The 22,538-nt window shown below is 44.6% G+C and overlaps 1 protein-coding gene across 1 annotated transcript in view; it reads right to left on the minus strand.

Moving 5' to 3' along the window:
• ABR (ABR activator of RhoGEF and GTPase) overlaps positions 1-22,151 on the minus strand; it is a 716,822-nt gene extending 694,671 nt beyond the window's left edge. Inside the window, exon 1 of the mRNA XM_082247579.1 lies at positions 21,565-22,151. Coding sequence (XP_082103705.1) covers positions 21,565-22,063 — 499 coding nt within the window. The 5' untranslated portion in view covers positions 22,064-22,151. The remainder of the gene's footprint in view (positions 1-21,564) is intronic.
• Positions 22,152-22,538: the final 387 nt, after the last annotated feature.

Below are 22,538 nucleotides of genomic sequence, written 5' to 3' on the forward strand. Positions count from 1 at the left end.
GAGCTGCTTTCCATGGGGGCACCTGTGCAGGCGCGCTTACGATTCCTGCTGCTGTTTCCATTAACACAGACAGCAGGACTAAGACCCATCCTCCCGCTCCCGTGTCACTGGATTTGATTGACATTGGTTCCTGCTGCAATCAATCTATCCAATGAGGACCCAAGACAGCGGCTGAAGCCGCTGGGCTCATGCTCATCGCTGGAACGTTCGGGTTCAGGTAAGAATACCGGGGATCTGGGGGACAGCTGCAACCAAGGTTTTTCACCTTAATGCATTAAGGTGAAAAACCTTGAGACTTTAAAACTCCTATAACTAAGCTGCAGATCAGTAACACTTAACAGGTCTTGTTGCACCTCCAGCCTGTGACTGGACAGTGAAAAGAGAAGCCGCACAATGCTGAGTTCATTGCTTTGTAACTCCTCCTATTAGCATTCTTCCTGCACTGAATCACACCTGACTGGCTTCTCATTGTGCTTTTCCTTCTCCCAGTCTAAACTTTGCTGTACACTGCTTTGCTAGATGCTGATTTCAAGTTAAAAATCAGAAACTCGCACTGCTTGTATAAAAAAAATAATAATTTATAAAAGGGGAACTGAAACCCAACAACAAAAATGTATTATTGCAGCTAACCAATGATTAAATCTGGAGGCTGCGTGCACTTTTTTTTTTTTAGGCCCCTCCCCCGTTTATTTTCACCTGGGAGATCTGGCCAGTAACACCTCCTGTCTGAGTGTGCCCAGTGTCCATGGAGCCCGAGTGGCTCTACTCCATTGAAGGAGCAACAGAGACACCTTTGGACAACATGCAGCATGTCAATATGGGGACAGGGGAGTGTCAAACTAGCAAATTTAGATGGCCTTGACCAAAAATTAAACCTGAATTCCAGCTAACACTTTATAAGCAGTTGCATTTTTATTTTCCTTTGAGGGGCGAAAGTTCTACACAAATGAATAAAAGCTGATCATTATAAGCACCCCTGTGAGTGTTAAAGTGGAACCTTTTATCATTTACAGGAAAGCAAGTTGCCTTTTTAGCGTCTGAAATCTGCAATTGTTTGTCATGATGCTGCAAATGTGATTGGTTATGACACCAATCATTTGCTGGCTTGACAGTTCGCTTGAGAGCACAAGCAACTCTTCATGGAATGCCTTCAATGTAAAGGTTTAGGGAAACTTAAATTGATGGCTTTGGCTCCGCTTTAAAAGATTTGTCTCAACTGCCACTTTTGCTTGACCGCTTGAAAAAATATAACTTACCAGCCATATCTTCAAGTTCAAATTAGGGAGAAAAAGCTTTTTATATTTTTTTAAGAACTAATGCAGTCACCACATCTAACAATAGGTAAGCTGTAATAGATTTTTTTTTTTTTTGGGGGGGGGGGGGGTTAATACTGCTTTAAAGATGTATTAATAAATGAACGTAATGCTGCATTGAATTGTGTATTTTAATTCTGTCTGGAGATCAGCTTTAATATTTCAGATTAAAAACAAAAAGAAAGAATCAAGCGCCTAACCTAGAAGAGATGGTTTTCAAAAAGGGGTTTTTATTTTAACCATTTTGTGCAGTTTTAAACAAAACACTCAGCCAAACACTAACCCTTGTCAATTTATTCTTATCATCCGTGTCCCATTGGGGGAATTCCCTTCACTTCCTGTCCCATAGACAAAACAGGAAGTTGAAAGAAATCCCTGATAATTATAGAAATCCCTTGGGGCTCCCCAGGTCGCTATATTTAGTTTCCCCATTGGAAGATTACTTTTCTAAAGACAACACAAAACTTGGGGTTTTCTTTTAATTTTACTTTTAATGATAAAACAAGACAAATAGAGAGAGAATCTTCCTAACGGAGGCACAGACAGCAAAAAAATTCTAATAGAGTGGAGAGGGATTGGAGCACCTATAAAAACAAAAAAATAAATAAATAAGGGAAGCAGTTTTGCCTTAAGTCAAACTTTACGTCAATAGCTTCTCATTGGCAAGACCGCATCATCCCATAACTGCATGATTAGAGGTTTCTTACAGACTTTTCTATTTTTGTACTGTGCTCGGCTCGCTCTTCCCCAAATATTGGGCACACAATTTTCACAACAAAAGGCCTAATTTATTACGCTTCAATGAACACCAATGAAAGAGGAACCTGTACTTCTCTGCACCCGAGGCCTGGCCAGCCTGACCATCCAGGAACAATATGGAAGAGTAATATTAGTATATTATTTCTCATCTGTATCTAAGCACATAGGAAAATAAACAATGCCATGACCTTAAGCATAGACTGATCCAGCAGAAAATAAAAATCTATTTTTGTGAGTATTAGGTCTGCTTCTGGGGTCCCTGTTAAAGAGGCTTGATTTGCATATAAGTCCTGGGAAGAAATTAGGAACTGAAGGAACAAAGAAGCAATTAGGCCGCTTTCACACATACGAACCATTTCTCACTTTACAGTAAACCCCCCTCCATTGCGGGGGTTACGTTCCGGACCCAGCCGCGAAAAGTGAAATTCCGCGAAATAGAAAAACCCTATTAAAATGCATTGTAGGCATGTTTTTTTACTGTCACTGTACGTGCAGAAGCATTTTAAGGTCTTTAAACACACTTTTAAAACAATAGAAACTCATTTAAACACATAAAAGATACTTAGAGACAGAGCAAGAGCTATGAAAAACACAAAAATCTTTCATTTTTAATGATTTATATAGTAAAATAACATTACAAAAAAAACCGCGAATTACCGGGACCGCAAAAACTGAACCGCGATGTAGCGGGGGATTACTGTACATCCGTTTATTGGATCGGATCAAAGCCCTATTTTTGTATGGTTAACAAAACTTAACGGCTTGAGTCTTCTTTGACCCGTTTTCTATATATTGGTTTGTTGTTGGCCCTGTATAAGTCCACTGTTTGTTACCTTTTTTCTTCTTTGATTTGAAAAAAATAAATATAAAATAAAAAAAAAAAAACTGTCAAAAAAAACAAAAAAAACGTAATGACCGAAAAAAAACAAAAAAAAAACTGATGGGTAAAATTATTACATTTTTTCTTTGAAAAAACGTGACTGAACTGATGAAATGAACGGTCCTCATGTGTGAAATGGGCCTTAGTTGCCATTAAGCCCCTTTGTTTTTAACCACTTCCCCAAATGGACGTTCCTGTTTGTCCTTGAGTTTCAGTAGTTATACCGGGAGGATACCGGCAAGAGCAATAATTCTAGTACCTCCTGTGCAACCCTAAACTGAATATGTAAAAGGCATTTAAAGCGGTAGTATACTGCTTTTTGCGACTTTTAACTACAGGTAAGCCTATAATAAGGCTTACCTGTAGGTACAATTAATATCTCCTAAACCGGCACGGTTTAGGAGATATTTTCACTGCATGCAGCTGCTCACGCAAACGGCGCATGCGCTCTGAAGGTCCGGCGGACCTTCAGCGTTCCTTGCCGGGAATTTGCCGAAAAATGACTCATGCGCGGGAGTGATGTCATCGCTGCTCCGGCCAATCACAGCGCCGGAGCCGCCGAACCCGGAAGAGACGCCGAGGGATCATGTCAGCTCCCACAGCGGTGTCCGGGGGTCCGTGTCGGGGCTTCGTTCTAAGGTAAGTATTTCATAATGAGCTAGTATGTGATGCATACTAGCTCATTATGCCTTTGTCTTGCAGGGGTTTTGTTTTGTTTTTTTTGTTTTTTTGTTTTTTTTAAATATACAACCGCTTTAAAGCATCGCCTATGGAGAATTTTAAGCATCGTAGTATGACGCCATTCCATGGGCAGATGCAAATTTAAAGGGTGACATTTTAGGTATCTATTTACTCAATGTAACATCATACAAAAAAATGGGCTAACTTTACGGTTTCGTATTTTCAATTTATTTGTGTTTTTGTTTTTTTTTTTAACTGCGCAAATACCGTGTGATAAAAAAAATTGCAACACACACCAGTTTATTCTTTAGGGTCTCTGCTAAAAAAAAAGAAAATAATGTTTGGGGGTTCAAAGTAATTTTCTAGGGGGGGAAAAAAAAAGTAGATTTTTACATGTAGAAGTGAGGTGTCTTGGGTTGGGAAGGAGGTGGTTAAAAGCCCCAAACATTTATAAAAGCATCTCTGCCTAACATCAACCCCTCATTTTCCATCCTGAGAATTTTTTTTTTTTTTTTTTTTTTTTTTTAAACAGGACAAGCAAATTGTCATGAGGGATAAGTAGTAGGGATGATCGAACTTTTGAAAAATTCGGTTCGACTAGAACACCCAAACTTCCCGAAAGTTCAGTTCGGATTCCAGAACCCCATTGAAATCAATGGGACCCGAACTTCTGAAATCAAAAAACACCATTTTGAAGCCCTAAAACCCAAGAAATGCCCCTAAAAAGTGCCTAGGGTTCTGGGTCATGCCCCAGGGACTATTAATCACACAAAAAAAGTTCTTAAAAATTGTCGTTTTTGATAGAGAGCCAATTATTGAAAAAAAAAAAAAAAAAAAAAAAAAAGAGAAGAGATGTCTTTGGATTTAGTGTCTGGTGGGTTTAAAAACAGATGGTCGACCCGAACCGGTCGATCATCCCTAATAAATAGATTGGGACCCCAATTTTGTCCCTTGGACATGTAGTTTTTTCAAAAAAAAAAAAATGTCCACACCCGAGTGTACTATAGAACCCTCAACCTATCCTGGCGATTCTTGGATGCAATTGGTAACAGTGTGGAAGTTCCGATAGTGAGGCCCGTTTTATCCAGCTCTCGCAAATGGATTGAAATGACAGGATCAGGATTCCATCATCTTTTTTGGAGTGTATCAATGAACCAGATCTACTTTTTACAAAACCCTTTCATGATTGCACTGACCAAGGATATTAACCTAGAAGCCTTATTGGAGGGACGCCTGGAAGCTGAATTCAGCACTCTTGGACGATGTGAAGGTGAATCGATCCTTTGATGGACTTTTGCAGCACTCAGAGTGGCAGGAGCTTACAAAATAAGGGGTTGTTGGGTTTTTCAAGGCCATGGGAAGAAATAAACTGCTTGAGAAGTAGGTCACCTACCAACGTCTACAAAAAAAGCCGGAAATGCAAACAAGGTAGAGCAGGTAAGTTGTAGACCTGGTTGAGAGTAGGGGTTCTTTAGCAAAGTCCAAGTCAGGGATCCCAGAAATTGCCAGGTCATATTATGCTGACCTCCTGGGTAGGGAGGAACCCTGAATGGGCAAGCATGTCAAGTTCTCGATCAATAAACTTGTAATTGGCATGGGTTATTAAAGAGACTTATGTGGGAACTAGGGAAAATCAAGATGGAGACCCCTATGGTAACCTATGAAAGGAAGTACAAAGGAACAATTGATGTGAAACATGCAGCCTTGCTGGGAAGCTTTTGTCATGTCCTGGGAAAAAAACATTGCTAAAGAAACTTGGAACTGCAGTGTCTCATCAAAAAGTATAAACAGAACAATCCATGATACCGATATCTTGTAAGGTTTATGACGGCTCAATTCCGTTTTGGTCACAATGTTATTTTTTCCAACATTTTCAGGAAATTACCATCAGATTGCAAATATTTCACACGTTCAAAAATCTGCAGAAACAATATGTTCTGTAGATTCTTGGAGGAGAATTTTAAACTTGTAATGCCCATTTCCGTAAAGCAGGTCTATGGTCAGCACTTAAATAAAATTTGTTCATTTTTGCATTAAATTTCTAGGGATGCACCGAATATTCGGCGGCCGAACATTATTCGGCCGAAAATAGAAAAAATAGCACTTTCGGTGTTCGGCCGAATAAGTCAAAAGGCCGAATAATTTTGTGCCGAACAATAGGGCTGAACGATAGTTGATATGATATCGACTATCGTTCTGTGGCCGTAGGCGATATTCATATCGCCGAGGTCACGATATTTACAGGGGGAAGGGACTCGGAGGAGGACAGGAGGACTCACAGACTTCCGTGTTAGGCAGGGGAAGCCGGGACACTTCAGCGGTGAGCATACATACATTACTCACTCGTGCACTGCAGCCCGCCCCACACATTCAGTGAGTCTTACTCTCCTCCCTAGTTTTTTCAATGGCACATTCAGGAAGCCAATCACGCCGTGATTAGCTGCACAGCGAACCAATCACGCATGCCTGCACACCTGATTGGTTCCGCTGTGCCGCTACTCACGGCGTGATTGGCTTCCTGAATGTGCCATTGAAAAAACTAGGGAGGAGAGTAAGACTCACTGAATGTGTGGGGCGGGCTGCAGTGCACGAGTGAGTAATGTATGTATGTGGCTGTGCTCCTTTCCAGGCTCCTACTAGTCCACCTCCAGCCTCCTACTACCACCACTATGAGAGACTGTCTGTCACTGTATAATCTGATCGAGTCCACACTGACACTGACTGACTGTCACTGAGTAATTGATGTTACCATATTAACCCTGACCTGCCCAGTGCCCTGTATCTGCAATTAAAATTTACAAGGCTGCCTGCATGCTTCCTGATTTCCATTCCCAGCATCCTTCCCAATCACTACAGTGTCACTAACATTAACCCTATGGTACAAGGCTGCAGTGTGCACTGAATCCCATTCCCTACAGTAACATTTAGGGAGAGAGACATGAGAGGACACGAGAGAGAGAGAGAGACATGAGAGGACAAGAGAGAGGACAAAAAAATTGGCAAAATAAATGGAAAAAATGCGAAACACCGCGTTCGGTATTCGGCCTTCGGCCAAACATTTCATTATTATTCGGCTTCGGCCAAGAATTTCATTTCGGTGCATCCCTATAAATTTCACTTATTTCTAGCTTACTCCTTTTAATCTGAACAATCCTGAAGTTAGAAAAATTCCTTTGTAAAGAATCCATGCCACACACTTGAAGTCTGTGATACATAGTAACCATGCGTATGAGCAGAAGAAAAATCTCAAACGCCACCCACAAGCAAAAGCCCAAGTGTCAAATAAATGAAAGCATCTTTAGCCCGGCTCCATCCAAGCCATGCACCGGTGCGTTTCGCCCCACCCTCAGGGCTTAATCGTGGATAGAGCTGGGCTGAAGTCACTTTTATTTGTTTAATACTTGGGCTTTTGCTAAAGTTTGGGTTTTTCTTCTACTCATACATGTAGCGAGCTGGGACAGGCTATCTCCATGATGGCACCCATCTAGTGTGAGTCGCCAGAGTTTATTGGAGAGTGGACATAGAGCAGCACCATTTATTTTTTTTGCCTTGCAGTTACATAGTAACTATGCCCTGTGAGTAGGCACTGTTGTGTCACATGTCACAAAGCCTGCCTTCTGGACTACAGAGGTGCTGAAGAGTTTCAGAATGTGGAGTCAGTACAGGATCACTGCGTACAGGCAAGGTACCATGGGATATGTAGTCCTTACAAAATGACAGTACAATTCAGAGGAGAAGTTTCAAAGCATGTAGGGAATTTAAGAAGTTGTTGGAAGATAGCCAGCAGACAGGCCACACTTACAACAGACAGGCCACACTTACAACTTAAAGGAAATTGTTAAATTAGGTTTTTATTGGATTGTTAAATATACCTTCTGTTTTTATTGCAATTACAATGCTGACATTAAAAAATGAAAATTGAAAGTGTATGCTGTGACCATAGAGCATCTTTTATATTTTGGATGAGCTCTGTGTTTCATTGCTCCAGTTTAATTCTATGTAAGATAACTAAATAAATAAATCCAGTAGCAACAGCAAGCTGATTCGAATAGACGCATAATTTAGGTAAGCAAGTGCAAAGTTGCTGGAGTTCACAAAAAAAAAAAAAAAAACCCACGGAATGTAAAGTGTCAATAAACGATCATAAAAAAAACGATCAATAAAAAACGGTGTATAACATGCTGTTCATACTCAGTCACTATGGGATTCATTGTCTGTATTCTGCACAAAAAAAAAAAAAAAAAAAAAACCTGGTTGATCCTGCTGCTTTCTATCTCCACCTTCTGTTCATATCCCTAAGAGCCCATTCACATTGAGGCGACGCGACTTCGGGGGGCGACCTGTGAAGTCGCGTGCACCGCAACTTCGGTGCGACTTGCAGAGACTTCACATAATGGAAATCTATGCAAGTCGCTCCGAGGTTGCCCAAAGTAGTACAGGACCCTTTTTCTCTAAGTCGGAGCGACTTGTGTCACTCCTATTAGAACGGGTCCTGTACTACTCAATGGGCCGCGACCGACCGTGACTTGTCAGGCTGAAAAGTTGCGCTAATGTGAATGGGCTCTAAAGCAGCTGGAGATTTTGCAGAGCAGTTTTGGCAACTCTGCACATGCTCAGTTTCCAGTGAGTTTCTATGCTGAGCATTTCCTCCCTATCACAGCTGAGCAGCCCATGTCATTAGAGTGTCACACGTGGGTGTATACACAGTGGTAAATGACAGCCCACTCCCTCCCTCCACCATGCCCACTAACCAGCTAAACACAATGAGGGCGGGATATTGTACATAGATTAATGGTGGCTTTACTTCTCTCTTATTCCAAGACACATGCTGGGGGGGCATGACAGTCTGTAACTGGCAGAAATCTGCCCGTTATGTTATTGCCAAAAATATAGATTTGATTTCAACTATATAAAATTGTAGGATTAATTTTTAAAAAAAAAAAAGATTGATATTTTTACTCTGTACCCCAAAGGCTTTTTTTTTTTTGAAGATGTGACCAGCAGCAGAGTGCTAGAAACTCCTCCTGCTTATGTTTCCCCGCAGGCAGGCTGGGAAAGATCTGGGTCATGTGATAGATGTATATCGATTAGGAAAAAGGTACTTTGATGGTTTTTTGACCACTTCTGGACCGGAAGGATTGACTAGGACATTTTTGCAATACGGCACTGTGCTATTTTAAACTGACAATTGCACAGTTATGCGATGCTATACCCAAATAAAATGTATGTCCTTTTTTCCTCACAAATAGAGCTTTCTTTTTTATATACACACACACACTTTTTTTTTTTTACACTTTCTGCTTTAAAACACAGCCAATGAAAAATCTAATTTTTTCATCAATTTAGGCCAATATGTATTCTGCTACATATCTTTGGTAAACAGAAAGTGTATATTGATTTGGTAGATTGGTTTGCACAAGAGTTATAGCGTCTACAAACGATGCAATATTTTTATGGAATTTTATTTTTTACTAGTAATGGCGGCGATCACCGATTTTTAGAGGAACTTCGAGATTGCGGCAGAAAATTGGACATCTGACACTTTTTGGGGACCAGTGACACCAATACAGTGATCAAAAAAAAAAAACACAACACACACTAATGACACTGGCAAGGAAGGTGTAAACATCAGGGGCGATCAAAGGGTTAAGCGTGTACCTAGGGCAGTGACGGCGCACCTAGGCATCCCAGATGTTTTGGAACTACATTTCCCATGATGCTCGTGCATTCTGAAGTGTAGTTGAGCATTATGGGTAATGAAGTTCCAAAACATCTGGAGTGCCAAGGTTCGCCATCACTGCCCTAGGGGGTGCTTACTAACTGTGGGGGGGGGGAGCCAGATCTGGGTTCCTGCTTAGCAGGAACACAAGAGCTCTATCTTGTCCCAGTGCAGAATGGTGATCTGCCTGGTTTACATAGGCAGAGATCTGCCTCTTCCAGGGATGATCGTGGTGATGATCGCCAGACATCGGGTCCACCTGATCCGTGGCTATTGAATGAAACTATGTACACGTACGCCATTTTGCAAATAGTGCCACACCGCCGCAGGAAATAGACGGCTGCCAGTCGGCAAGTGGCTAACAAAAATAATTACAGTGCGACAGTTCACATACAGAAATAGAAGAAACAATGTAAAATTAACAGCATATGTGTTTAGTATCACTTTATTGCAGCAAAGCACAGTCAAGGTTGGCCTTCTACCATACTTGTGGGATCCCTCTAGATATTATTTCTATAGTGAATCCTCATATCACCGATCATCATCAAGTGCCAACAAGCCTAAGAGTTAATGCAGGTTGAAATAATGGCCCTCTAATAATATATTTAGAACAATACTGTATGTGTGCTATAAATTCCTGGTCCCCAATGGACAGTTGTCACCAGGGCCATTTTACAGAGCCATGCCCACTATCATAACACATAGAAAGTGATGCCATGATAATAATGTTTCTAAGGGGGCTTGGTAAAGCAGTGATTTTAAATAAACTTTAAGGCTTTAAAGACATTGATTAAAAAATCCTAGTTGTCCTTTAAATAATTTAGAACACCAGAAATCTGTCAAAACAAATTCCACCCTCATCATCAATGGCTGCCTACCAAGGTCCATGCTCATTTCCTTTTCTGCTTGTGCCAATGAATGCGTCACGCCCTTCATTCTTTGACATTTACTTCCACCCACTCCATAGCCAAATATCAAGTAAAGTTTGTCTCACCCAAACAAGAACTGAAATCACTTGCATTGCATGGCCTTTCCTTAAAAATAATAAAACTGAAACACTAACAGTAGTAGGTAAAGACAAAAAAGTATTTGTAATCTAGACTGCGGAGAAAAGCGAACAACAAAAACTGACATGCTGTGATCACCGATTGTGCTAAAAGAACTGGAAAAGTTACTGTTTTTTGTTATAGTAAACCTGTAGCAACTCTGAGTAATAAAAGCAAGCCTATGACAGGGGGAAAAAAAACCCCCAAAAGGTTTCCATAGGTCAAAACAAACAGTAGATCCAATAACAGACAGCTAAGGTCCCATGCAAAAGTCATGTCAAAGTCATGGCTAGCCCCACCTACCTAAATATCCCTACTGGTCCTTTAATGTGGTGGTTGACGTCAATGAACAATAAGGTGGCTTCAGAAATAAGAGCTATGGTGGACTGTTACGGAATACAGAAAAAGCTAAAATGTACATATAAATCAAGCTGTCTGGATTTACTGATCATTCTGATGTGAATGGCCCGGCGGGGGGAAGGAGGAGGTGGGAGCAAACCAGGTACCCGACACCACCCCCCCCCCCCCCCCCGAAAGGTGCCAAAAAATGTGTCAGCGGGGGGGTCATAAAAGCGGAGCTTCCACTTTTGGGTGGAGCTCCACTTTAACCAAAAAGTACAGAATGTACTACCCAGATCCAACTGTAATACTTACCTTACTACCTTAGAAGAGCTTGAACAGGACCTGTGATATCACCATACCAGATTAAAGCGGAGTTCAGCCTCCCCCTCCAAAACTTAAAAGTCAGCAGCTACACATACTGTACACATACTGTAGCTGCTGACCTTTAATATTAGGACACTTACCTGTCCTGGAGTTCAGCGATGTCGGCACCGCAGACGATGGTTCCATCCGCTGTCGAGTGCTGCCTCCGCCATTGCCGGTAAGGGAACCCGGCAGTGAAGCCTTGGGCGGGTCCCTACTGCGCACGCGCGAAGCGCGCTGAGCATTCTTATTGGCTCGGCGCTGGAGGAGGGAGCCGAACTTCCGAGGGAAGTGGCACCGGGGGGGGGGGGGAAACAAAAGAGCGGAAGTTCCACCTTTGGGTGGAACTCCGCTTAAAAGAGAGCTCCGAAAGTGGGTATGTATAGAGATTTTTCACCCCTTTTCTTTTTAAGGGTGCATAGGGGGTTCTATGGGGGAGGTGGGTGTAGCCCGAAGATGCACTTTAACCACTTCCTGAAGGCATCGTAGCCAAAAGACGGCTGCAGCGCTGTTGTCCAGTTCTGGTTTGACAACCTCCTAGAACCCCACCCCCCAGGCGTCCTCAGGGGGCACTCTTGATCAAGGTAAAGGGCCAATCACAGAGGCCCTTTACCATGTGATCAGCTGTGTCTAATCACAGCTCATCACATGTAAACAAATGCCTGTTAAACGACATTACCTTTCCTCAGCACTATTACTGTGTGAGGAAAGGAAAGCCGATAACCGACTAGCCTGTGACAGGGGACATTTACACTGATAATCAGTGCCTATTAATGCAGCAGGTCAGTGCAGCCTCATCAGCGCATATCAGTGAAGAGGAAAAATTACATATTTGCAAAATTTTATAAACAGAAACAAAGAAAACTTTTTTTGTTTCAACATTTTGGTCATTTTTTATTAGTTTAGCGAAAAATAAAAAACCCCAGTGGTGATTAAATACTACCAAAAGAAAGCTCCATCTGTCTCATAAAAGATAAAAATTTCCTTTGGGTACAGTGTTACATGGCCGCGCAATTGTCATTCAAAGTCCGATAGCACTGAAAGCTGAAAATTGGCCTGGGCAGGAAGGGGGTAAAAGCAGCCAGTAGGCAAGTGGTTAAGGCCTTGTTCACATGGAGCATACTATAGAGGGCCGTGTTTATCTGCACAGACAGAAGAACATGAGTGTGGGATCCCGTTAAAACAAATGCAATATGTATTAAAGGGTTTGTTACCCCAACATTTCGCATTTCCGATATGTGCCTGCTGTACCATGTACTTGTATGAAAAAGTATCCTATTCTCTTTGTATTGCTTCCTTTGTGTGAAATCTCTGGTGTTCCTGCCAGTCCCTCTGCTTTCCTACTAAAAACTGACCACTCTAAGCAGGTAAACACAGCGTGCTCAGTTCTCTAGCTATACTGGGAACTCAGTGTAATCTTCTCCAATAATCATACTTTTCCTGACACGGCCCCCTGCTGCACAGCCATTCACTGGGAAGCTCAGTGTACTTTTGCTTCTCCTCCCTCTTTTGCAGCTGAAAACAGAGGGAATGTGATCACACACATACATATATATAAAAATATAAAAAAGGGGGTATTATGTTTTTATATATCTTTACACAAATGTTTTGCCTTTCATTTCCATTTTATACTGAATGGGGTGTTATACATGGTGTACATGATCATTTAAAATCACTTTAATCCAAGAAAATAACACATCAGGAAGGACACAGCAGGTTACACTGCGGCTTCAGATGCCCACATCCAAGATGGCCGCACTCAGACAGTGTTTTTAAAAGTAAGATTTTGACTAAAATCCAATACTGTACACCTTGTAAGTATGAGAATAGCGGTTCTGTAAAGGGCGATTGAATTAATATTATAGGGGTATTTTTAGTTAAAAAAAAGGTATTTGAGGCCAGAACTCCGCTTTAAGCCTTTACAGGTTTGTCACATGTATTCAGGTGGGAAACATGTGCATGTTCTAGAAGGTTCTCTTCACGTGTGAGGAGGGCTTTATAGGGCGTCGCGTGAAGGCTTCCGTCGCAGTTGACCTGGAACAGTGTGGCTCCCTACCCCCCCTTCACCCTGTCGCAGCACCTGTTATGTAGTTATGTCACCCTTGAATCAAGGGGGGACTCTGATTAATTTGAGGATATTCGCACATGTTCTATGACTGAGCAAGAGATAGATAGATAGATAGAGATATATATATATATATATATATATATATATATATATATATATATATATATATATATATATATACTTTAATTTTTAATATCCGTTTATTGATTTTAATAAAAAGATTTATGATTTATATATACCAATAAAGGTGCCGCGGCCATTTTATTACCAATTTTTGTGTTGGTGTTTTCTTTAGGGGTTACAATAATGGTCAAGTGTGCTGCCTACATTCCCATGAAGAGGGTCCGTTCTCCAGAACGATCTTATAAAGAGCTCTGACAAAAATGTGGACTACAGTTGAGGCTTTTTTGCTTTTTTAGCCCCAGATTATGATCTTGTGCATCGATTTTGTGTCCACTGACTGGATTGGTGCTTGCCATCATATACTGTACATCTATAAATCCTTAAATAAAGATGTACTGACACAGAAACAACTTTAGAGCGGAAGAAAGAACAGTAGGAGACAAACTGGGCTGTTATCCCAGACTAGATTTTCCACTCTGCCAGGCAGTAACCTGCGGCAAACTGTGATTAGATCTCCAACGCCCCAAAGACGAGCATTGGCCAACAGCCATGCTGCTTAAAAATTACTGGGCCAAATGTGTGTGCTCAACAGCCGATAGGACTTCTCCTGCTGTGCACATACAGGATAAGCTTTTACAGGCAGATCTCCAGAATCATGAGAGCGATCTCCCTGCAAGGCAAGGCAGGGTCCCCAACGCAGGGAGGTACTAGGACCGAATATACGGGTAGTAGTGCCGCTTACACCGAGAGACACTAGACAGTAAGGTACTAGAGCCAGGTCAGGTAGGGGGAAGATGCAAGGAAGCTTTGGTGAGTGGGTGTTGGGGTTGCACACTGTGCATAGCACACTCCTAAACGCTTTACTCTGTACACAATACACCCCTTAACCCTGCACATTGTGCATAGTGTACCCCTGAACCTGCACTCTGTACACAACATACCCCTGAATGCTGCACTTCCTAAACCATGCAGTCTGTACTCGGCACACCCGTGAACACTGCAGTCTGTACTCGGCACACCCGTGAACACTGCAGTCTGTACTCGGCACACCCGTGAACACTGCAGTCTGTACTCGGCACACCCGTGAACACTGCAGTCGGCACTCGGCACACTGCAGTCTGCACACCCCTGAACACTGCACTCGGCACACCCCTGAGCACTGCAGTCTGCACTCGGCACACCCCTGAACACTGCAGTCTGCACACCCCAGAACACTGCAGTCTGCACACCCCAGAACACTGCAGTCTGCACACCCCAGAACACTGCAGTCTGCACACCCCAGAACACTGCAGTCTGCACACCCCAGAACACTGCAGTCTGCACTCGGCACACCCCAGAACACTGCAGTCTGCACTTGGCACACCCCAGAACACTGCAGTCTGCACTCGTCACACTCCTGAACACTGCAGCCTGTACTCAGCACCCCCCCCCCAGATACAACCAGCCCTTTGGGGGCAACCATAATGCAGATGAGGTCCACAATGAAATTGAGTTTGACACCCTGGCGCTACAGCCTTTATGCAGCCACTTTCCATCTTTATACATTCAGGCATTTGCTGTATGCATATCTCGGAGTGGTTTTCCTGATGGTGACAACATTTAACTATGTGTGTATAGGAGCTCAAGTAACTCACACAACAACTTTTTGGTACTTTGTAAAAGGGTTAGTTGTAAGATTTACTAGTCATTAGGACCCTAGGCACGGGAGAGGATTCTACGTATATGTCCAACAAATAAGTGCCTCGTGACCTCATGATTTTGTGTGTTTGAGGTCTTTTAAATATGCCTGCCAACCTACCTGCATGAGGTGGATCTTTCAATAACCATTAAAGGGATTGTAAAGATAGAAAGTTTTTTTTATATGTTAATGCATTCTATGCATTAGGATAAAAAGCCTTCTTTGTGCAGCAGCCCCCCTCAGCCTCCCTCCATTACTTACCTGAGCTCTCTCTATTCAGCGATGTCCAAGATTGCCTTGGCCGTCCGGGACTTCCACTCCTGATTGGCTGACCACACATAAGTAACACCATTGGCTCCCGCAAGTCAGTTAGCCAATCAGGAGAGAGAGGGGGCGTGTTGCCCGAACGGCAGCTCTGTGTCTGAACAAACACAGGGATCAGCAGCTTGTCTCAGGTGCCCCCATAGCAAGCTGCCTGCTGTGGGGGTACTCGACAGGAGGGAGGGGCCAGGACGGCCAAGGAGTAGGATCTGGGCTGTCCTGTGCAAAACCAACTGCACAGAGCAAGTATAACATGTTTATTTTTATAGAAAAAAAAAAACTAAGACTTTACAATTACTTTAAAGTCTGTAGGAACACATTTTTTACACATCAGCAATGCATTACCTTCAGCCAGGTGACTCTGCCTAAGCAGAGATGATGTAATCAGTACGATGCAGGTAGGATTTACTAAGTCATCCCCCTTCCCACACACACAAAGTGATTAGACTGCACCACTATAGAAAGTCACAAGGTGAGCGGATGCAACAGGTCTGACCACAGCTTCTGCCTGGGATGCTGGACAGAAGAACCTTTACTGGATCTGTCCAATCACAGGCGGGGATTGGATGATAGTGACTTCACAAGAGATTGTCCCATCTCCAGCTACAGACACAACTACTCGGTCTGATACATTGTTTATATCCTTGTACTCTGCAGATTACTGCATGATCAGCATAATGTGGATACTTTGTCACTCTAGCACAGTTATTGTTACACTTATCAGTGAGTGCAGGAATCTCACTCTGATTGCCATTTTATCTTCACATTTCCAGAGGGAAGCACTGCAATCATATCTAAGGAAAAACAAACAGCAGCTGCTGCACACTAATCTGAAACAGGCTGCAACCTGACTTCAGTCTCCTTTTTGATCTTTCAGCATGAATAACTCCACATTACCTGCAGCTACAGAGGTCAGTGAGGGATTGCTCAATTACTCCTTGTTAAAGGAGTTATAAAATCAGGAAGGTTTCTTATCATAAAGCCTTCTGTGTGTAGCAGCCCCCCCCCCAGCACCCCTAATACTTACCTGTACCTACTCTCCGTCCAGAGATGTCCACGAGTCTCTCGGCAATCCTGAAACTCCCCCTCCTGATTGGCTGAGATACAGCCTGTGCACCATTGGCTCCCACGGCTGTCAAAGTCAGTGAACCAATCAGGAGAGAGAGGGGGCAGGGCCGAATGGCAGCTTCATGTCTGAACAGACACATGGAGCTACAGCTCGGCTCGGGTGCCCCCATAGCAAGCTGCTTGCTGTGGGGGCACTCGATTGGAGGGAGAGGGCAGGAGCAGCAACAAGGAACCCAAGAAGAGGAGGATCTGGGCTGCTCTGTTCAAAATCATTTTTTTTCCATGTTTGTTTGTTTAAAACAAGACTTTACAATCATTTTAAGAACATTTAATTGCCGAAAGCTTTGCCATGGGTGCATTTTACTTGCTCTGGGCAACTGTCATTTTTGTCCAAGTTTTTCCTTGTTCCACTTTTTGAGAATGAGCCCTGGTGTCTGGGACACGTTCCAAATAACTAGAGGAGAGCAAACAGCTGAAAACAAGGGGAACTGAAAAGAAGGAACTTCCATGTTTTTGTTTTGTTTTTTTAAACTTTGTTCATGCTTTACTGGATGCGCAAAAGCAAACGACAGAGGAATTCATTAAAAGTGTCAACTTCTGTCTCAAACAGTGTCGCTGCCCATAGCAACCAATAAGCTTTCATCTTTTATTATACATTGCACTACAATTGCAGTGGGGTTTTTTATTTTCCAATGTCTAACCTGATGTGCTGCAGTGTGATGCGACGAGTTACAGCACAAAGGAACATGATGCTTCTTGCACAATGATGCAACATGTTACTCTATTCACTTTGAAACCGCCGCTCGCCATAGCCAATCCTTGTATGGATCTATACATGTGAAAGCATCAGTCAAGTCTTCTTTTCAAGCCTTGTCCCCCGACAAGTTTCGTCCCACCCTCTGGGACTTAATCATATTGGTATGATGCCTATGATTAAGCCCCGATGGGTGGGGTGAAACATGTCACGGGGCATGGCTCGATGAGCGGCATCAACTGAGGCTTTCACATGTATGCAACTATACTAGGATTGGCTACGGCAAGCAGCAGTTCCAAGCTAAAATTATCTTTGCTCGCATCCCTACTATCCTGAGGGCAAATGGTGCCCTACACTTCAGCCTGGAGCGGCACCAAGTACTTATGGCCTTAGAGTCAATCTTTTCAGCACACACCAATGCACTGCATTGGTAGCGCACTAAAGCAACTGGACACAGGGCAGCTTGGTTTGTTCCTGTGTTGGGACTGCATTGAGCAAATCTACCCAACCCTACTGATGTGGATGAAACCTTAAGCCTGGTACACTACGTTTTTTTTTTCCGAATTGAAGGAAAAAAACAAAAAGAACCTGACAAATCTCTGTACTAACACAAACTATGTTAGTGCAGTGATCTCCCCTGCTGTGCTATTCTGCTTTGACAGGGGGACTGCCCTTCCACCAAAACACACCGGTCAGCCCTTGCAGCCATTGGTTGCAAGCGATGATCGGATGCCGTCCAGCTGCTAGCTTTCCTGCATGCTTGTTCGACAGACATCTTTGTGATACCAGCTTCTGTCAGACAGGGAGCCGTACACGGGCCAAACTGACCGTTTTCGGTTCATGCCAAAACAACCAGTTTTGGCTAATTTTCAGCCCGTTGTAGCCAGCATTATACCTAGGGACTATGGGATCAGAACTGCCTGTTCCTGCAAAACACATGTGAATGAGCCCCAATGCTGGGTACACACTAAAGGAAAAAAAAAAAAAAAATCGGACAAGCCCCCACCATCATGGCCTGGAAGGCATTGATAAATAATACTTTACCACTATACAAAGCTACGTATCTTAATAGAGGGGTATCTAATAAATTTAAAAAGATGTGGGGAGGTTGGATAGGTGATGATTGTACAGCGTCGGATTAATCGTTCCTTGGTTAAACGTTCGTATTGTGGGCAAGATGCTGAATATATGCAGGCCTTAATGGGCACTTGTCTCAGTTACTGAAAATCTTACTTTGTTTCTTTTCATGTACCTTTTATACAAGAAAATTGTCACCATTATTGGTCTAGGAGCAGCATTGTTCACTGGTGCTGATGCAATATATTGCTGAATCTCAATATGCCTCTATGTTTGTATCCTGATCGTAAAAATTGAAATAAAAAGAATTGTCAGAAAAAAAAAAAAAAAAAATCGGGCTATTCCCAGCAAGTTGAAACTGAAGACGGTACTAATTGTGCGAATGTTCTCAAATGACAAAGGATTTTTTTTTTTTTTTTTTTACTTTTTTTTGTTTAGTTTCCGAAAATGTGCAGTCTTTTGTATCCAATTTTTCTTGTAGAAAAAAAAAAAAAAAAACTGTATACATTAAACTTAAATTGTTGTGTTCACGTACGAGAACATTTTTGGGGCTTGTCCCTTAGGAAATTTTCATTTGAAATGTCTAAATTGGATTTAAAAAGTGGTGTACACACTATATGAAAATAGAAGGATCGTTCCTTGTGCAGAATTTTTTTTTTTAACCGATTTTCTCAGCGTGTTCCCCACTTTACTCACATTTACAGAGGGAGGATCCAGACAGACATTCTAGCGAAGAGACTGCTTCCACTCCTCTATGAACAATCACAATATCTACTTATCAAAAAAGTACAGAATCATGGGGGCACAACAGCTTTCATCTTTACCTGCCTACCCAGGCAAAACGATCTCTGGCTGCATTCATTTAGCTGTGGTTTGAAAAAGCAATAGTGTTAATGCTAACAATTCCTTAGCTTTTTGAAAAATAAAAAGCCATCATATTAGGGAGATGTAATGGTTCTGACTGATATATGGATACATTTGCATGGCATTTGTTTATGAAGTCATTCCCACGTGGTCATGCTGCATTTGCTTGTAATCAGAAAATCAGCCCATTACATCGAATATAACTCTCACTTTCTATGATCAGCTATTCCATAACATTGCAGAGAAAGTAATAGACCCACCCACAGCAGGACATTTTATAGACTCAAATGTGAGATTTTCTTTATGTGTGTTACAGAAAACCTTGTGCCCAAGGATGGACAGATCTCATCATCGGGTAACTAGAGACATGGTCAGATTGGTTTTTACTCATCTGCTGGAAATCTGGGACGTTTTGCACTTTGCTTCCTGCGCTCAGTGAAAGGATTCACTCGTTTTCCTGATAGAACACAAAACACAGGACTACATAGAGGGATAGGACAACCTGAGGGACATCTGGAACTGTGAGTGGCCTTGATGTCCAGTAGGTCACATGATGGCTAAAAATCAAGTATCACATAGATGGACTTCAAACAGAGAATGTGAGGCCCTTTCATCACTCATACAGTGCAGCCTGCAGGCTCTGAGAGGTGCAGCATGTTCTGTGTTTACCAATCATCTCCTAGAGGCTGTCCCCGGACTGTCACTGTCATGTAAGGACAACCATTGATCACACTTCCTATTCTCTCATGTACCCGATCATTACAAATCACTAATACAACAAAGACGACTGATTTGGTTCAATGCAATTTGTCCATCACCAATTTTTTACAATGAAAAAAAAATAAATAAAAATCTACTAAGCTAACTGCCTTTTATCACATTAGATTTGTGAATGATAAAACATTTTCATCAGGGTTATCGATCTACAGCAGGATTGTACTGTCCCATGTATGGCCAACAGCCTGTCAGCTACTTCTAGATCCACCAATAAAGTCAGCCAAAGGTCTGTCATTTACAGATCACCCCCCCCCCCCCCCAAGAATGTCAGAATACGGCAACATCACATCAGGATGTCAGTGTAGCACCCACGCCCCCCCAGGGATATCAGTGTAGTACCCACGCCGCCCCCCCCCCCCCCCAGGGATGTCAGGTCAGTGCAGAAACCCCCCCCCCACGGGATGTCAGGTCAGCATAGAAACCCCCCCCCCCACGGGATGTCAGGTCAGCAGTGTAGAAACCCCCCCCCCCCCACGGGATGTCAGGTCAGTGTAGAAACCCCCCCCCCACGGGATGTCAGGTCAGTGTAGAAACCCCCCCCCCCCCCACGGGATGTCAGGTCAGTGTAGTACCTCCATTTGGCTATCGGTGTAGTACCCCCGCCCCCCCCGGGATGTCATTGTAGTGCCCACGCCCCCCCGGGATGTCAGTGCAGTACCCAAGACCCCCCTCCCCGGGATGTCAGTGCAGTACCCACGCCCACCCCCCCCCCCGGGGATGTCAGTGCAGTACCCACGCCCACCCCCCCCCCGGGGATGTCAGTGCAGTACCCACGCCCACCCCCCCCGGGGATGTCAGTGCAGTACCCACGCCCACCCCCCCCCCCCCCCGGGGATGTCAGTGCAGTACCCACGCCCACGCCCACCCCCCCCCGGGGATGTCAGTGCAGTACCCACGCCCACCCCCCGGGATGTCAGTGTGGTAGCAGACCCCCCCCCCCCCAGGGATGTCAGTGTGGTAGCCACACACCCCCCAGGCATGCCAGGGCAGTACCCATGCCCCCCCGGGATGTCAGTGTAGTACCCACACCCCCCCAGGGATGTCAGTGTAGTACCCACAAGCCCCCCCCAGATGTTAGTGTGGCACCCACCCCAGGGATATCAGTGTAGTACTCACGCCCCCCTCTCCCCAGGATGTCAGTGTAGTACCCACACCCCCCCCCCAGGATGTCAGTGTAGTACCCACGTCCCCCCCCCCCCCCAGGATGTCAGTGTAGTACCCACGCCCCCCCCGGGGATGTCAGTGTAGTACCCACGCCCACCCCCCGGGATGTCAGTGTAGTACCCACGCCCACCCCCCGGGATGTCAGTGTAGTACCCACGCCCACCCCCCGGGATGTCAGTGTGGTAGCAACCCCCCCCCCAGGGATGTCAGTGTGGTAGCCACACCCCCCCCGGCATGTCAGTGCAGTACCCACGCCCCCCCGGGATGTCAGTGCAGTACCCACAATCCCCCCCCCCCAGATGTTAGTGTGGTACCCACCCCAGGGATATCAGTGTAGTACTCACGCCCCCCTCCCCCCAGGATGTCTGTGTAGTACCCCCCCCCCCACCGGAATGTCAGTGTGGTACACACCCCTGGCCATGTCAGGTCAGTGTAGTACCCCCCCCCCCCCCCCCCCGATGACAGGTCAGTGTAGTACCCCCCCCCCCCATGTCAGGTCGGTGCAGTACCCCCATTTGGCTATCAGTGTAGTACCCACACCCCCCCCAGGATGTCAGTGCCCCCTACCTATGGAGTCGTCATCGTCCCGGTCAGAGCTGAGGTATCCGTTGCTGTTCCTCTCCGGTGAGCTGTGTCCGGGGGATTCTCGGTGCAATCCTCCTATTCCTCTCCGGGGGGACAGTCCTCTCCAGCGTTGGGGTCCCGGTGTCCCGTCTTCCAGGCCGGTGATGAGGTTGCTGAGGACGAATCTCTCGGTGTCGGGGTGCAGGAAGTCCCGGTCCGGGGTGGGGGGCTCTCGGACGGTCACCCTCTTAGGTGGGGGTGGAGGGGGCACCTTGGACCTCTGGCGGGGGATGGGCTTGGCTCCGGCCCGGCTCAGGGCGCTCTCCAGGTAAAACACTTTGAACTTCTCCTCAGCCAGAACTTGTTGCAGCTTCTTCAGCTTCTCCCGGCATCGCTCCAACTCCATCCGCATATCATCCACCGAGCTCAGCTCCATCACCGGAGCCTCCTCCCCCGGGAACTCCGCCCGCCAGTGCGCCGCGAACTCCTCCGGGTCCCACATGTCTGCGTACCGGGATCTCCTCCTTCCTCTACCCGATCACACCGCACCGATCCCGGCGCTCATCATCCAGACACAGCCGCACAAACTTTCCTCCAAAGGGGGCGGGACGAGCGGACTAACGTCACCGGCACCTCCGCCTCTCCGGAGACAGGGGGCGGGGCCGGCCAGGAAGACCCTCCACAGCTGTCAGAGTGCAGGTGCTGAGCGCAGGGAGGGGCGGGGCGTCAGGTATTCATCCCCAGTGTGCCCCGCCTACAGGACAGTCATTACCCAGAACTATACACCAACCAAACTTGCTGATCAGTCTGTACTACTAGTGTCCTCTCCAACAAGTCTGCACCAATATATTCCTGACATCTCACAATCTACAGCAACTGTGCAATCAGATCTATTAGTAGTAGTAGTATGCTTTGTTATTATTATTTCTGTTAATGTTTTTTTTATTATTGTTGTTCATTTTTATTATTATTGCTAT

This window comes from Pelophylax lessonae, assembly GCF_965119305.1.
Source record: "Pelophylax lessonae genome assembly, chromosome: 2".
Classification (NCBI taxonomy): Eukaryota; Metazoa; Chordata; class Amphibia; order Anura; family Ranidae; genus Pelophylax; species Pelophylax lessonae.